Consider the following 17,123-nt stretch of genomic DNA (forward strand, 5'->3'; position numbering starts at 1 on the left):
AGATTTTTCTCCCCTTTGTAGTGGTTGCTGCCAAGTCTTATGTGATTCCTTGGTATCTGAATGCTATCTTTCTACTTTTGCAGTATTTTTTTTCTTTGACCTAGAATCATTAGATTTTGGCTGTAATATTCCTGGGACTCTTCTTTTTAGATTTTCTTACGGGAAGTAAATAGTGGATTCTTAATATTTTCACTTTGCCCTCTGGTAATAATAGATCTGCATATTTTTCATTTCTTAAAGCAAGTATGATAATTTTTAAATTATCTCTCCTTGGCTTCTTTTCTAGGGGAATTTTTTCCTTACATTTTCTTTTATTTTTCCAATCTTTTGGTTTTGTTTTATGGAACTATTGATTTCTCTTTTATCTATTCTAATTTTCACAGAATCTATTTCTTGGGTAAGGTTTATCATGTTCTCTTCTAAGGTATCGGTTCTCTTTCTATATCCAAATGGGATGGTTGCCTCTGCTTGGTCTTGACCTAGGTCATCTGGGTTCCTGTACATACATCTACTTCCTGTGTTGTCTCCACGTTAAGAGTGCTGTTAGGTTTCAGGTATCCCTGGATCTTTGAGATTCACAGCACTGACTCTTCAGGGTCCTTTATGGTATCAGAGGAAAAAATGTGGACTTAGGAACCTCTGTGGCCTTCCACAGAGGACTGGTCAGTGCCATTGTCAGTCACTTCCAAGGCCCAAGCTGTGTATTTCTGATCACCTTAGAGCTTTATGGTGGGAACGCTCTGCATTTGTTGCCTTTATTTACAGAGCCTTGTGAACTGCAGGTGTCTCTGGATTGCCTCTGGTAGTACAGTGGGAGACTTCCATCAGTGTTGCTTTTTTGAAGGGTACTCTTTTGTATTGCTCAGATCCTGTGATGGTCTTTTTGTTCAGTTTTTGGGTGGATGAAATTTCTTATTATAGTTTCTCATTGAATTTCTTGATCCTAACTGTGGATGACATTGCTTTTAGGTTTTTTTTCTTGAATAGGTGTGTGTGAGCTGGCCTGTCAGCCTTCATTCAGACAGCCATCTTATCTAGCAAGATTAGATTCTTATTTAAAATTGAAAAGGAGTTTTCTTAAAAAAGATATTTTGTCCTGTGGCTCAGTTAATTAAATTCTATTCATAGTCATGTCCCCTCTAAGAAACTGAACAGATAGAAATTAAAAAAAAATTAAATGGCACCTATTTCAATCTTTTAACATCTTTAGAAAAACCATTAGTATCATCAAATCTTGGTTTTCTTACACAGTTGATTTTGCTGAAAGTCATCCACTGTATTTCTGGAGTACTTTCTTCATGCTTTTAGAATCAGACAAAAAATTCAATGGTGGCATGACTTTGAAGCTTTGGGATAGTTAAAAATGGTTTAACGTGACTTTGTGGACAGTTTAGTAAATTCCAATTTGCTTTTTAACTGTTGCTTTTTTTGTTTTATTCCATAGCTGAACAAGAACTCACACAGAAGAAAACCTTTACCTGCTGGATAAATTCGCAATTGGCAAAGGTGAGCAATAAAAGACAAAATAAATAAGAAACTGAATCCCAAGGGACCTTTTCTTTGGTTTCGTTATCATCCTTCGTTTTTGCAGCGAACAAGATTTGTAAATACTGACTTGATGACAGGTCGTGGCATACCTTTGTGTGACAAAAGGTGCTAAAGTGACCATGACAGATATCTTTCATCAACTTTCCTGCTTTTCTTTCCTAACACAAGAAGAAAGTAATTCATGATAAAATCGAGGATAAGGGGGTGGGAAAGGAGGGAGGATGGAGGAGGTGTAGAATTTATCTTACTATTTGGGAAAAAATCAAGAAAAAATGTTCTGGATTTCAGTTTTTAACAAGGGAAAAAAAACACCTTTTAAGGCATTATCCTGGGCATTTGGCTCTGACAGATAGTGACATTAAAAATGTTTAAAGTTGTAATATTTTCTTTTTTCTCTTGATCTCATTATGTTAGGTAAACAGAAATGTAATAGTCAAATGGAATGTAGATTTTCTACATGTCTCTCTCTCCCTGTGTACCTATCTTCTATTATTATTCTAATTCCAAAAGGAGTCTGGAAGCACTGCATAGCATTCTTTCCCCATGAATATATGAATAAATATGATTCTATGGGTCTTTATTGGCACTTAAAAGTGTGTATTTTGTCCCAAAGTCAGTGCAAGATCTATTCCTGAAAGGAGTTTCTTTACCAGAAATTTGCTATGAGATGAATTCAATTTGTTAAATTTGTTGGCTTAAAACTTTGTTTTCTATTAAAATAAGTAGAAAATGATTCTGATTTTCTGAAAGATCTTAGTTTTAAAACTGAAAAATTTAAGTAACAATTTTCCAAACCTTGTTTTTTCAGCATATCCCTCCCTCAGTCATAACAGATCTCTTCACAGATATTAAAAAAGGACATGTTCTTCTGGATCTGTTGGAAGTTCTTTCAGGCCAACAGTTGGTAAGGTTTTAGACAGTAATTGAAAATTTTTTGTTGATAATTAAAAAAAAAATCTTTCTTATTTTGTCAATGACATTTCCCTTGAAAATGACAGGCTCGGGAGAAAGGATCTAATACCTTTCAGTGCAGAAGCAACATAGAACATGCCCTGACATTTCTGAAGAAACAATCAGTAAGTATAAATTTAAAACTTAAAATAAAAATCAGTAATAGGAATAGATTCATGCTGTGGGATATTTTCTTCCTTTAAACTATGCTCTTCTTTTCTCAGATCAAGCTCATAAATATTCATGTAACTGATATTGTAGAAGGAAATCCATCTATTATTCTTGGTCTAATTTGGACGATTATATTACACTTTCATGTAAGTACTTTGGTTGTATGCAACAATATATTTCCTTTCAATAATAGCTTTTGTAAAATACAATAAAAAGAATATGAGTCCACAATAATTGAACTCCTGAAAATCTACTATGCTCTTCAAGTTCTGGTACTTAATAAAAGATCTAATAGATATTTTCTAGTTATTATTGATGAAAATAATAACAATAATTCTATTTGTTGTTTAGTCCTTTCAGTCGTGTCTGACTCTTCATGACCCCATTTGTGGTATTCTTGACAAAGATACCGAAGTGACTTACCATTTCCTTCTTCAGCTCATTTTACAGATAAGGAAACTGAGGCAAACGGGGTTAAATGAATACCCTAGGATCATGCAGCTAGGAAGTATCTGAGGTCAGATTTGAACTCAGGAAGATGAGTCTTCCTGACTCCAGGGTTTGCACTGTATCTACTGTGCCACCCAACTGCCCAGTGATGATAATAGCTCTCATTTATATAATATTTGGCTTGTATCAATTCAGTGATATTGGTAGTAAAAAAAAATTATCTTTTTTTTGCCCAAATTGGTTAAGTAGTCATTTAACTCAGTAGTTACTTAAGCTAGTATCACATATGGCAGACGAGTCAAACCTAGGATTTATAGTTTCCCAGTGTATGCATCAGATTATCTAATAGTAAGCTACTGAACATCAAGGACTGGAATCCTGAAATCAAAATTCTTGGTACATTGCTAGGGACCTTGCTTATGCTCAGTAAATACTTGCTGTCTAATTAAAGTCTTCTGAGACAAGCAGATATGTTGTAGTGGGAAGAATGTTGGATGGTCTTGGATCTGGGCTTGAATACTGACTTGGATACTTAATAGTTGTGTGACCACAGGTTAATGTCATCTTTAATTCTTAGCCTTAGTTTCCTCATCAGTAAAATGAAGATAATGGGACATCCACTGACAGGTAGTAGATAGAAGGGTAGCTTTGGAGTCAGGAAGAAATGGGTTCAAGACCTGCTTCTCATTGTAGCTGTGTTACCATGGGGCAAATCACTTCTCTCTTCAATGCCACAGGTGACAACATAGTACTATAAGTTACAGAAAAGTTGCCAATATGCATCAGTAGAGGGGTTTTTCCACTTTAGGATTTCCTTACACTGATGAAATCACAAGTCTGTACCTAAAATACTTGGTCTGCCCATCACTTAGAGTTGTTATAAAACCTTAAAACACAATGTAAGTGTGAACTTTTTTGTACATTTATGTTGTTAATGATGTTGGGCACAAAGGTCGAATCTAGGACATTCTCAGGCTAGAGCAGGCCTTCTTATCCTGGATCTATAAACTAGAACCACTTGGGGATGGAATTGTGTACAGATTTCAGAAGGTCCATGAACATGGATAGGAAAAAAATTTATCTTTATTTCAGTATAACTGGCTTGTTTTTAAATTCTTTACATTTTATCTTATGTATTTAAAAATGTTATTGTGAAAAGTTGTTCATATACTTCACTATCCTGACAAAGGGTCTGTGATATGAAAAATGGTCAAGCAACACTTATGCTAGAAGTTGGTGCTTATTCTGTGATAATTCTAATGGATTCGTTGGTCTTAATTCCTTCGCAACTACTTTCTCCACTTCCTTAGCAACTACTATAAAGTGGATGAAATTTTATCCTCTTGGCTATTCTAGATTAGAGATAATAAGCCAAGTCTGCTTTGGAAAAACAAATGAACAAGCAGAGAGCACCTCTAGCCCTCACTTGAGGGCTTTGTAATAAATAAATAAAATTTGTAATGCCTTCTTTCATTGTTTGACTCACTCTTGAGATGAGTAGATTTTATAATATTTATAATTTTGTAATAGTCTTCAGTTTCTCTCAGTTTACAATTTTCAGTGTCTTTATTTGTTGAGTAAAAATATATTAAGCTCTTACTAGAGGAAGATACAGAGGTTGATTGCCATTAACTTTGGAGTCTTCTCTCCTTAGATTGAAGAGCTGGCTTGGATTCTTTCGTGTAATTACAATCAACCTTCTTTGGATTGTGTGAGTGTTGTGGACTTAACTCAGACTTCAGGACCTCCACCTAAGAAACGCTCTAAAGCACAGGCTAGATGGAAGATGTCTGCAAAGAAGGCCCTTCTTTTATGGGCCCAGGAAAAATGTGCCACGTAAGTTATTTTCTACGATCTGATGCAATTACTGTGGCTCCTAGCACAGACTCAGTCTTATTCATCCTCTGCAGCTCCTCCAGGTCAAAGTGTGAAGATGACTGAGAGCAACCCTCATGGCAGCTGATTTTTCTGTCTTATAGTGAGAATGTGCTAGGTTTCCCTTTTATCACCATGCTGTCCTTCATCCAGATCTGTGTTTGAGAAGCCTGGTTTTCTTCTTGATGGATGAAAGGTTGATAATCTTCATGAATGTCATAGCAAAATCATTCATATTCAAGAGAAATAATATTTACGAAAGTGGGTAATTCACTTGAACCACTTATTACTCTTTGTAATGCAAGCCAGCATTCCCATGGACTTTTAACTTCACTTAGGTGGCAGTCTTTACATTTTGTCCTAGTGAATTAGGCCCAGAATTAAAGAGGAAGAGACTGGTTCTTTCCCCAAAAGGCAAGGAACCTGTTGACTTGATTAGTCTAAGGGCTAAGACTTAAGCCATATTTCCTAGATTCCTGGGGCTTTCTGGTGGCCTCAATCCAATTTGACCATTGCTTCCTAGTTACCTAAGGGCATCACATAAGCTCACCTGTGTAGAGTTGGGGTCTTTGATTCTTAGGCCTTGTTCCAAGGCTCCAGCCAGTCACCATAGCCCCTTCAACTGACCCAGTGTTTGTACATGGTGACAGTATATCTTTGGTGTCCATCTTCTCCATGTTAAGGCTAATTAAGCCTCCTTTTCTTAACTATTGAGTCACCTACACTGTTGCCTTTAGTTTAAATATTGAACTTAAACTACCTAAGTCAGGCCCATATTAGAAGAGAGCTTTTGTGTAAACTCCTTCAGAGCGGGGACTATCTTTTGACCCTTTTTGTATCCCCAGCCCTTAGCAAAGTACATAGTAGGCACTTACTAAATATTGCTTGATTGATGATTGACCCTGGGCCTCATCAAATCTCACAACTGGATCACTAAAGAAAAAGGCCAAATGTAGACTTTCCCCTAGAATAGTTTATATTGTTCCTATGAATAGTCACATGATTCTTTATTTTATTTACTCTTGATTAGAATAGAAAAGGTTCTGATTAAGTTATGTAAAAATTATTTTTCATTTTCTTTTCTATTTGTAATAGGCATGAATCTGTGAATGTTACAGATTTTAAATCAAGCTGGAGAGATGGAATGGCTTTTTTAGCTGTCATTCATGCTTTGAGACCAGACCTAATTGATATGAACAGTGTAAAGAGTAGATCCAGTAGAGACAATCTAAAAGAGGCATTCAGGATTGCAGAACATGAGCTGAACATCCCCAGACTGTTGGATCCAGAAGGTAAATGATCTCTCTCCTCTTTATCACCCTATATCTCTTTTTTTTTGAGATGCAGCATTCTATGAAATCCTCATTCATGATACAAATATTCCATCCACCTATGCAGGTCATGACACTTCCACATCTTGGTTGAAAAACTGATAATCTTCATGAATGTCATAGCAGAATCATTCATATTCAAGAGAAAGAGGCAGGAACAATATTTATGAAAGTGGGTGATTCAGTTGAACCATTTCAATAATTTTAGGATCTTCCAACCAACATTCTACTCAAATGCTTCATCAGGGCATGGAAGGGGCCCTGGTTTCTTGAAGCAGAGGACAAAGGGCAGCTACGCATAGTTTTAATTCCAATCTTCTAGTAAGTTTTCACTGTTGTACACCAGACATTTGTGCTTGGCTTGGTGCTGTTTAACCTTCTTATTTATGTCATGGATAAAGGCATAGATGACATGCTTATTGAATTTGCAGGTGACCCCAAATTGAGATCAATGGGTCAAGATCATGATAGAATAGAGCAAAGGTATCAAATACATGACCTGTAGGCTGTATGAGGCCCACAATGTTCCTGAGTGTTGTCTTAACCAAATTAAAATATAATTAAGAAACATTTTACAAAACAAAAATACAATAAAACACAGATAATATTGACATGTTTTCTATGTCAGCATGTGGCCTGAAGGAATCCTTATGTGTGCCTTAGTGGCCCTTATTTTTATTTGCGTTAGATATCACTGCTCTAAGGCATTGACCTGAATCTAATAAGATGGAATTCAGTAGTGATAAATGTAGTCTTACACTTGGATACAAAAAATTAGCTTCATAAGTATAAGATTAGGGATACACATTGTTTTTTTTCCATCATGAATGCTGACCAGGCCAGTCCAGAGAGTCAGGCATAGGACTGTAATGAAACGCTACTGAAACACAAAATAAATAAAAATTACTTTTATAACAAAGAGCTAAAAGAACATAATTATTAAAAATAGATACTTCTCCCCTTCAGCTCTGAATTCTCTAGGGCCTCTCTGATGGTTTAGAAAGCAATTCCACAGGGCAATTAGAACTTTGCCAAACTCAGGGGTGTGAATTCCCCATGTAGGGCTTTTTATAATCTTATCACTTTGGACCAAACAAATCCCAAGAACAACCTCCTTGCCTTATGAATGGGATCATTCCAACCTGTGTAAAAATAAGTGTTGTTCTTACAAAATATGGTTAGATAACAGTTGTTCTGAAGATTTGGATGTATGCATCAGGATGATGAGTATGTAAGTATGTAAGCACAGTGTGATGGGGCAGCCAAAAAAGCTAATTTTAAGAGATATAACTTCCAGGAATAGTATGACAGCACCACTCTACTCTGCCCTTGTCACATCTCTATTGCTAAAATTCCATAATTCTACTACAAAAGTGCTGCTATATGTAAAAAGCCTTTTCTTAGACTATGCTGCTTGGAATCTAGACCTAATAGTGGAATTGCAGGAGTAAAGAGCATGTACACTTTAGTTAATATTTTTGGCACAATTCCAGTTGTTCCCCAAAACTTTTGGATCAATTCATAGCTTTACCAACAGTGCATTAATATCTTCCCATAGCTCTTCTAGCATTTACCATTTTCATCGTCTGTCATCTTTTCCAATCTGATGGGTTGAAGGTGAAACCTCAGGGTCATGTAATTCATACATATTTTGACATCATGTTGGAAAATAATTCACTTAATCAGTTTATCAATATGTCTACATAAAGATGATAATGAAACCCATGGGAGTTAATGAAACTTAAAAAAGAGAAGGTAAGGATAGAAGAGAAGAGGACTTGGGGTAGAGCCTTAGCAAAGGAGACTAAGGATTGGTCAGGCAGACAGGGAGAGAACTAAGGGAAAGCATTATCATGAAAACAGAGAAAAAGATGATCAACAGTGTGAGATGAAGAGGTAAAAAAGATAAGGATTGAGATAGAAGCCTCATATTTGGCAATAAGAAACCATTGGTAACTTTGGAGAGAAGTGTTTTGTTGATGGAAGCTACATTGCAAGGGATTGAGAAATGGGTGAGATGAGAGGTAATGAGAGTACCCAGTTTTTTTAAGAGTTTGGTTATGAAAAAGAAGAGAACTATAGGATGATAGCAGAATCAAGTGAAATTTTTTTCTTTCCTCATTTACATGTAAAAACAATTTTTAACATTTTTTTTTTAAATTTTGTTTTCCAAATTCCCTCCCTTTCTCCCTCGCCCTCCCTTCCTTGAGAAGGGCAAACACTTTGATATAGGTTATACATATGCAGTCATGCAAAACATATTTCCATATTAGGTATGTTGTGAAAGAAAACACAAACCCGAAAAACAACAACCCAAACCCAAGAAAAATAAAGTAAAAAAAGTATGCTTTGATCTGCATTCAGATTCCATCAGTTCTTTCTTTGGAATTGGATAGCATTTTCATCATATGTCTTTCAGGATTGTCTTGGTTCGTTGTATTGCTGAGAATACCTAATCGTTCACAGTTGATCACAGCACAATATTGCTATTACTGTGTACAATGTTCTCCTGATTCTTCACATGCACTTTGCATGTAAGTCTTTATATGTTTTTCTGAGGGCATCCTACTCATCCTTTCTTTTATAGTAAAAGTATTCCATCACAAGCATATGCCGTAACTTGTTTAGTCATTCCTCAGTTGATAGGCATCCCCTTGATTTCCAACTCTTTACCACCACAAAAAGAGCTACTATAAATATTTTATCCATATAGGTGCTTTTCCTCTTTGTTTTGATTTCTTTGGGATACAGATCTAATAGTGGTTTTGCTGGGTCAAAGAGTTTTATAGCCTTTTGAGAATAGTCCTAAATTGGTCTTCAGGATGAATGAATTAGTTCACAACTAATGAAAAATTTTAAAGGATGGAGGAGGCATGCCTGTCAAGGGTAAAGGGAGAAGTTGAAGTTTAGAGGGAAGATAATCAAGGGGGCAGTTAGCTGGAGAAGAAGTGAAGGGATTAAGGGCACACATAGAGAGGATGACTTTGGATGAGGAGAATGGTTAGAGAATGATATTGAAGCTAAAGTCAGAGTTAGTGATTTATCTATATGACTTTACGTTGCACAAACATAGAAGGGCAATGCAGCTTATTGGTGAATAAATCAGAGTCCAGACACAGGGATATGCTCTCAGTTCTGCTATTTGTGAAACTGTGAAACCCTGGAAAATCCTTTCTATTTCTTACATCATTTTCTATCCTTATTTCTAAATCTTTAAAATGAGATGATTTCCAAGATCCTGTTCAGGAGATAGTATTTCTTTTTGTTCCCTTTGATGATTCTTGTATACATTTATTATTTTATTAATTTAGTATTTTTACTGATTTTTCCTTTAAGTAATATTCTTTATTTTTTCTTCCTTTACCTCATCTCTTCTTCTTCTCTGATTTCCCCACCTTCTGGCTCATTTTCTTCCCTTTTCTTCGTAGTTTTCTCTTTTTCTGTGCTAATTCCTTATTTCTGTCTCCTTGTTTGCTATATTATGGCTCCCTAAATCTTCATTAGCTATAAAACAATTTATTTTTTTGTATTTTCAGACAATTAAGAAACTAATGAAATAATCTAAGAGATAATTTTCTCATTGTGTGAATGATAGTCCCTGGTTTACTACAATGTGTGAGGACCAGCTAGCTTAGTCATTTGAAATGCAATATTAATTTCTCTTGTAATTCAAACATAGTAATCACTTGTGAATGTGTGAGTCAATCTTTTGACTTAAATGCTTTTGCAGGGTGGTTAATATGTCTACCTGCATATATCATTTGTAGCTTCGAAAAGGAATAAGCTAGTGAAACTGGCATTATTATTTTTCTCTGAGATCTTCTAAGTATTTTTCAGTATTAGTATGCTTCTTTTCTGTAATCTGTGATTGTTCTTTTGACAGCATACCTTGGGAGATTGAAAGATTACATATGATTTATTCATTGTTTCTCGCAACTTTAGGATTGTGGCCTGGATTGAGTTCCAGTTGATTTCATTGGATTGGAATGTGTAGTTTCAGAGGTCTCTCCTAGCTGAACATGAATGAATGAATAAAATGAATGAAAGTAGTAATAATGATGATAATAGCCAGCACTTATATAGTGCTTTAAGTCTTGCAAAACTTTTTACAAACATTATCTCATCCTTGCAACAATCCTGGGAGCTAAGTGCTATTATTATCTGCATTTTATAGATGAAAAGGCATCTATTAAGGGCTTGCTATATTAAGCACCAGGGATACAAATAGAAGAGTAAACAAAATTTTTGTTTTCAAGAAGTTCACACTCCACTTGGAGGAGACATGCATGTATAGGATGACTCTGGCTCCAGGGGAAGCTAGATGATGCAATGAATAGAGTGTCAGGAAGACTCAACTTCCTGAGTTCAAATCTGGCCTCAGCTGCACGACCCTGGGCAAATCACTTAACCCTGTTTGCCTCAATTTCCTCATCTGTAAAATGAGCTGGAGAAGGAAATGGCAAATCACTCCAGTATCTTTGTCAAGAAAACCTCAAATGGGGCATGAAGAGTCAGACATGACTGAAAAATGACTGAACACAAGCTCTAGGGTATAGGGAAAAGCCCAGGAGTTCTTAAGATATTACAGGTTCTGTGATTCTGCAACAATTTAAAAAATCTTTTAAGTACGTTTTCGTACTTCTCTAATAATTCTATCCATCCATCCATCCCTCCATCCATCTAACTATCTGCTTATATATATAATACACACACACACACACACACACACATACGTAATATGTATATGAGTGTCAAAATCCTTTTGTCTTTATCCTGAGTGAGATTCTGAGGCCATGAATTCTTATTTCAAGGAGGGAAGCATTTCTTTTCTACACTGCCTGCACTATTAGGCACAAGTCGCTTTCTGGATCTGGCAGAAAGGGTGATGTTAAAGAGTTGCCATGTCTCCTGAGACAGACTCCATGTAGGACATGGGGGAGGAACTTGGATTCACTATAAATCCTACCACATGTAGTTGTTACCCTGAAGGAACTTGTAGTGTTTGTAAATTAGATCTGCAAGCTTTATAGATACCTAATGTGTGGCAAAAATGGAATTTGCTCCCCCAGCAGTGAATACCTTGTGACTTATTGCCATTGGATGCCTACTCTGTTTTTTGGTAATAACCCTGATGCCCAGATCCTTGAGCAACCTTGTGCAGTAGACAGAGTTTTTCCTAGGTATCTTCTCAACCCTGTTTCCTCCCTCTTTACCCTCTCTTTACCCTCTAAAGACTCAATGGTCTCATACTGCCTCTTCAGTAGCCAAGGCTATGCCTGGTGTCCCTCCGCAATGCTTTGACTATCCAACCTCTTCCATTCAAAACCTTCCTTTGTCTTGATGTCATATTACAAGGGATTTTGCTGCCTAATTCATATTAGAATATTAATGATACTTAGTAGTTTATTAGCTGGGAGGGACTTTGCATATTTTCTGTTCTAACCCTTTTATTTTACAGATGAAGAAAACTGGACTATAGAAGTCATTTGCCCATTCTCTAGAGTGGATGCATTATAACCGACTATAATACAATTAATCAGTTTAATTTGAGGCTTCTGTGAAGCTTTTTTAGCATCCATAAAATCAGGCCAAAAGAGTATATCAGTTGAGGTATAGCTTGGAACCCAAGCATCAACAGCCCTCTGACAATTTTCATTAAAATTGACCCACCCATACATTTTATAAGTTACTTCCCAATCCCAGCACACTATTTAGAAAAATTAATACATTTTATGAAGAACACTGAGTTTATATATAAAAGAAAGACTACATTCAGTCATGGCACTTTTAGCTTTTCTACCTTGGAACTAGCCAAATGGTTACTTTGGCGCACCATTCCCCAAGTTTTTTATTGTTTGGGAACAACTGAGCAATGGTAGATTTCAGCTTAATCTGTTTCCTAATCATCATAAATTCAAAAATAGTGAAGTTGTGAGGAATATGTTTTTTACTTTTCCAGTCTTCCACTTTCTGGTTTCTCAGCTTCTGGGAGCCAAGAAAGCCTTTGCCTTCTGCCACTCTTGGCTCTGTTCTACTATTCGTAGCCTAGAGTTTCTAGTGGGCAGGCAGCCAGAGACTCTGAGAGTGAGGAATATTTTGGGATTATTGTTGAGGCTTCTATGTAGCATAATCTATTCTAGTGAGTGAATTATTGTTAAACACATATCTGTTGACTTTATTTTTGTTGTTGTTGCTAATTTTTTTTAAAAATTATTTTTTGTAAAATTCTATTTGAATTCCAAATTATTTTCCTTCCTCTTACTTCTCCACCCATTGAGAAGGCAAGTAATGTGATATCAGTTTTGCATGTTACATCATGTAAAACACATTTCCATATGAGCCGTGTTGGAAAAAGCAAGAAAAATAAAATAAAAGAATTATATTTCAATTTACTCAGTTATATGATGTCTGTAATAAATTTTATGATCAAACCAGAAACTGGTAAAAAATAACTAATGGTATGATCTGTTTTGCAGATGTTGATGTTATCAACCCAGATGAAAAATCAATCATGACGTATGTGGCCCAATTTCTGCAGTATTCCAAAGATTTACCTGTGGCTGGAGATGAAGTTCAGGTAGTTGTCTGTATCATCACCAATGAAGTCACTTGTGTTCTGTACTTATAGTTCTCTCAAAACATTTATTTGTCATTCTTGCATCAAGTTGTCATGAAAATTATCTTTATACTATTACGTAGTCATTTGACCATTTCTTTTGTCACATCTGTCAACCAGAAGCATAACTGAGAGGTTGAAATTTCATAGAAAAGAACATACACTGAGACTCCCTTCATTCCCTCCTTGGCTTTCATTTAGATCAAGAGATCTTTACCTGGGATCTGAGAACTTTGGAAAAACATATTTTGACAACTATTAATTATAATTGGTTTCCTTAATAATTCTTTGTATTTTATTTTCTGCATTTAAAAATAGATTCCCAAAGGACAGAAATGACACAGAGTTAAGAACCCTCCATTGAGATAAATGAAAGCATAGCTACACTTGTAAGCTGCTGATTGGTTTTTTTTTTTCCAGAAATTTAATCACATAGTTACCTTGTGTATTTTGAAACTTACCCTAGGCTTATTTTTTTTTTTGCCAATCATCATTTTGTAGATATTAAGGCAGAGGCTTGCCTGATGTGGAAGAGAGATGCAGGCTGAATTTAGTTCTATAATTCAGTAGTTCTGTAGTTCAGTTGTTTCTGACCTGCTGTCTCCTTGATTTCCTAAATAATTTTTTAGAAACCAAATCTGGGAGAACAAATTAATTTGATTGTTCATGAAACAGAGTAGAATGAAAGAAGAGTTACTTTGGCTTAATGGGAAAAAAATCTTCTGCATTATAGAGAATAAAATCTAGGAAAGTAAAAAATAAAATTTACCTTTTCTGATGGTGCCACAATATGGATTCTGTCTTTGAACACAGGCAGATGCACCACACCTAAGATAATCAAAATATCCAAGCCAACTCATTTTGGGTACTGTGATATAATAGCATTGTTTAAGTGCTTAGGATCTTTGTATGGGGTTGCCTAATTTTTTCAATCAATCAATTAATGAATTTTTAAAGCACCTAATGTGCTAGGCATTGGGAATACCATTAGAAAGGATGAGAGTAATTCCTAATCTCAAGGAGCTTACATTCTATTGGGAATGGAGGGAGTTGTCAAGTACATATATAATTATACAGAGAATAAATACAAGCTTTTTAATAGGGAGCACTAGCTGTTGAGAAAGAGAACATGATTTGAGGAGGTAATCTGCTGGAGGCAACAGAATGTGGGGGGAATTAAGGGTGCTTGTAAAAGGATTAGCCTTAGTAGTTTGGAGACCCACCTCATTATTAGAGACTGGAAGAAAGTGTGTGTGGGGGGGGGGGGGCGGGAGAGGGGTGTCCAATAAAGGGAGAATAGAGAACTCATGACAAATGGTCTCAATTTTCTCAGTAAAGTAAGAGTTGAAAAGAACTATGTAAATTAATGCAGAGTGAATTATGTATTTACCATATTGATAATTTTTTTATACTCAGTAAATTTATTAAGCACCTACCATGTGCCAGGCACTGGGTTAAGCACTTGTAGCACAGTGATGTTCCATTTTATTCATACCGCAATTTGTTTAGCCATTTTCACTAGTTGATGGGCATCCACTTCATTTCCAATTCTTTGCTACCAAAGTGCTGCAATGAATGTTTTGGTGTATATGGGAACTTCCTTCTCATTAATGGCCACTTCAGGGTACAAGTGTAGCAGTGGAATTTCTAGATCAAAGGCATGGAAATTTTAGTGACTTTATTTACACAATTCCAAAACACTTTTCAAAATACTTGTACTAATTCACAGTTCTGCCAACAATGCACTTGTGTGCCACAACCTCTCCAACATTGACTATTTCTATCTTTTAACATCTTTGCTTATTTTCAGGGTGAGGTAAAACCTTAGAGTTGTTTTGATTTTATTTCTTTTATTATTAGTCATTTAGTGTATTTCATATGGTTGTTAATAGTTTGGAATTCTTTAGAGAACTAGTTGTTCATATCATTTTGCCATATAATAACTAACCATTTTATGACCAAAGTGTTTTTCTTGTTGTTGTTCTGACCATTAGGAAAAGGTGAAAGATGCCACAGTCTGGTTGATTTCGCAAGAAGAAAAGTTGCGTGAGTTACAGATGGAGTCAGAAAAGGAGACATACTTTAAAAAATCTCAAGTAAGTGCAGAAGTTATTGACTTACATAACACTTTGCTTTGATTCACAATGTCCTTTTTAGCCATTCATAAAGGACCTTATTGCATTGAGTAGACTGATTAAAAGTATTCATAAAGTAAAATTATCTAATTATAAAATTCTGTCCTGGTCTTAGAGTTTTGTTTCCTCAGAAAAACATTGCAGAATTGATCACCAAACACTAATAATGTGCCTGCGAGGCTCAAAAGATTAATAAAAGTATTAATGAGGTCATCACATATTCCACAGATCTTCATTTTACTTCTCTTGCTCTTGCATAATGAGGTGGATTTGTTCACATTGTAGTAAAAATGCCACAGCACTGATCCAGTGATATGTAGCACAGGGACATCTATATCAGTATATTAGTATCTATGACTCTAGGGTGGAGTGAGAGGAAGAATCTGTGCAATGAAGAAAGAGCAAGTTTAAGGCCATTATATTAGTAGACTTCTCTCTAACATGAATAAAGAACAGATAAAGAAAAAAATATTTAAGTGAGCTTTATAGTTGAGATTATAAAGGATACATATTCAATTACCTCTTTATTCAAATTGTAGGGCATGCGAGCTTTTTTGGAGTCATTCAATGAAGAAAAAAAAGCCTTTTTGGATGTGTTGTCGATAAAAAGGAATGTGGCTGGGCTGGCTGACGATCAATTTCGATTACGACAAGCATGGGATAAGCTTACTAATCAGGTGATTTCTATTATGTTAATCGTAGAAGCTTTGCTTGATTTTGTTTGGATTGGGCAAAACTTTCTCCTTAGTGAATGGCACTGAGTTTGACTTATGTTAGACTTTCATGGAAAATTCACCAAACAGAAGGGACAACAACAAGCAGGTTTAAGCATATGATGGTAAAAAAAGTGGAATAATGAGTGGAGCCCAAAAATCTTTATATTATGATTTTTCTTATCCTTGGAGGCCAATTCCAATTTTCCATGGCCCTATTTTAGTAACAGCTTAATGGGAATAGGTATTCTATCATGCCACTGAGCAAAACTGCAAACCTGTCCTTTTGGTATAGTAATCCACAAAGATATTAGCCACATGACCCTAGGCTACTTTCAGTAGGACAAATCTAAGAAGGACTTGGAACTAGACATGGAGGAAAATAAATGAGCTTCTGATTAGTTTTGAGCATTTGTTTGAGCATGTCTCACTGGGTTTTTCTTATTCTCTTCCAAAGCTGAGTAATAGCAATCCCTCATTTCTAGGGTACTACTGGGAAATGATCTAGTCCACGTAAGTAGATTTCCAAATACTTAAAACTTAGCCATTAAACCTTCTTTAGTAATCTTTTTTTTGGTGGATTTTCTTTTAAAGGCATTTAGGGATAAATTCTGAAGATATTTCTAAAGGGAAAGATTCCAAAAGAGTAGAAAGTCTTAAATTAGTTTTATATGCCCTCTCTCGAAGAAACCTCTCTCAGCTACCATAACTGATGCATTTGCCTACTTTCTCATCTTTATATAATGTACATGATAATGATCTACGCTTGTGTCAGGGACGTCTCCAACAAAGATATGAGAAGGTAATAAATAGGCTTTTACTAATGATTTTCTATTGTTGACTCCCTCTTTATGAACACATAACTTGGTTGATGAAGTCTTACAGCATTTTTTGTCAATTGATTTTAAGAACAAAATTCATGCAACCTGAAGGTTCTCCCAGGAAGATATTTCCCAGTATTTCAAATTACACAAGCCTGTGAATCTTAGTTGATCTCCTTGCATCATAGCTGCCAAAGTGATCTTCTTAAAGCATAACTCTGACCTGCTCACTCCCCTACTCAATAAACTCCAGTGGCTCCCTATTATCTCTAAGATTAAGCAGATACGTCTTCATCACCTTCTTCAATTTCCCTTTCGGATCTTATGATGCACTACTCCAATTCATGAACTCTTTAGTCTGACCAAACTGACTTTATGCATCATCTCCTGTCTCTAGCCTTTTGCACAGGCTGATCCCCTGGTCTTGAATGTATTTGACTTAATTTCCATCTTTTAGAATCCCTGGTTTCCTTCAAAGTTTAGCAGTTTCCTAAAGCTCAGCAAAACTATTC

The 17,123-nt window shown here is 35.7% G+C and overlaps 1 protein-coding gene across 5 annotated transcripts in view; it reads left to right on the forward strand.

Moving 5' to 3' along the window:
• SYNE2 (spectrin repeat containing nuclear envelope protein 2) overlaps positions 1 to 17,123 on the forward strand; it is a 416,605-nt gene that overhangs the window by 91,869 nt on the left and 307,613 nt on the right. For all 5 annotated transcript variants that reach the window (XM_072629431.1, XM_072629430.1, XM_072629434.1 and 2 more), the window contains exons 3-11: positions 1,445 to 1,506; positions 2,357 to 2,452; positions 2,547 to 2,624; positions 2,724 to 2,816; positions 4,775 to 4,956; positions 6,091 to 6,287; positions 12,803 to 12,903; positions 14,937 to 15,038; positions 15,617 to 15,754. In XM_072629431.1, the coding sequence (XP_072485532.1) occupies positions 1,445 to 1,506; positions 2,357 to 2,452; positions 2,547 to 2,624; positions 2,724 to 2,816; positions 4,775 to 4,956; positions 6,091 to 6,287; positions 12,803 to 12,903; positions 14,937 to 15,038; positions 15,617 to 15,754 (1,049 nt within the window). The remainder of the gene's footprint in view (positions 1 to 1,444; positions 1,507 to 2,356; positions 2,453 to 2,546; positions 2,625 to 2,723; positions 2,817 to 4,774; positions 4,957 to 6,090; positions 6,288 to 12,802; positions 12,904 to 14,936; positions 15,039 to 15,616; positions 15,755 to 17,123) is intronic.

This window comes from Notamacropus eugenii, chromosome 1, assembly GCF_028372415.1.
Source record: "Notamacropus eugenii isolate mMacEug1 chromosome 1, mMacEug1.pri_v2, whole genome shotgun sequence".
Classification (NCBI taxonomy): domain Eukaryota; kingdom Metazoa; phylum Chordata; class Mammalia; order Diprotodontia; family Macropodidae; genus Notamacropus; species Notamacropus eugenii.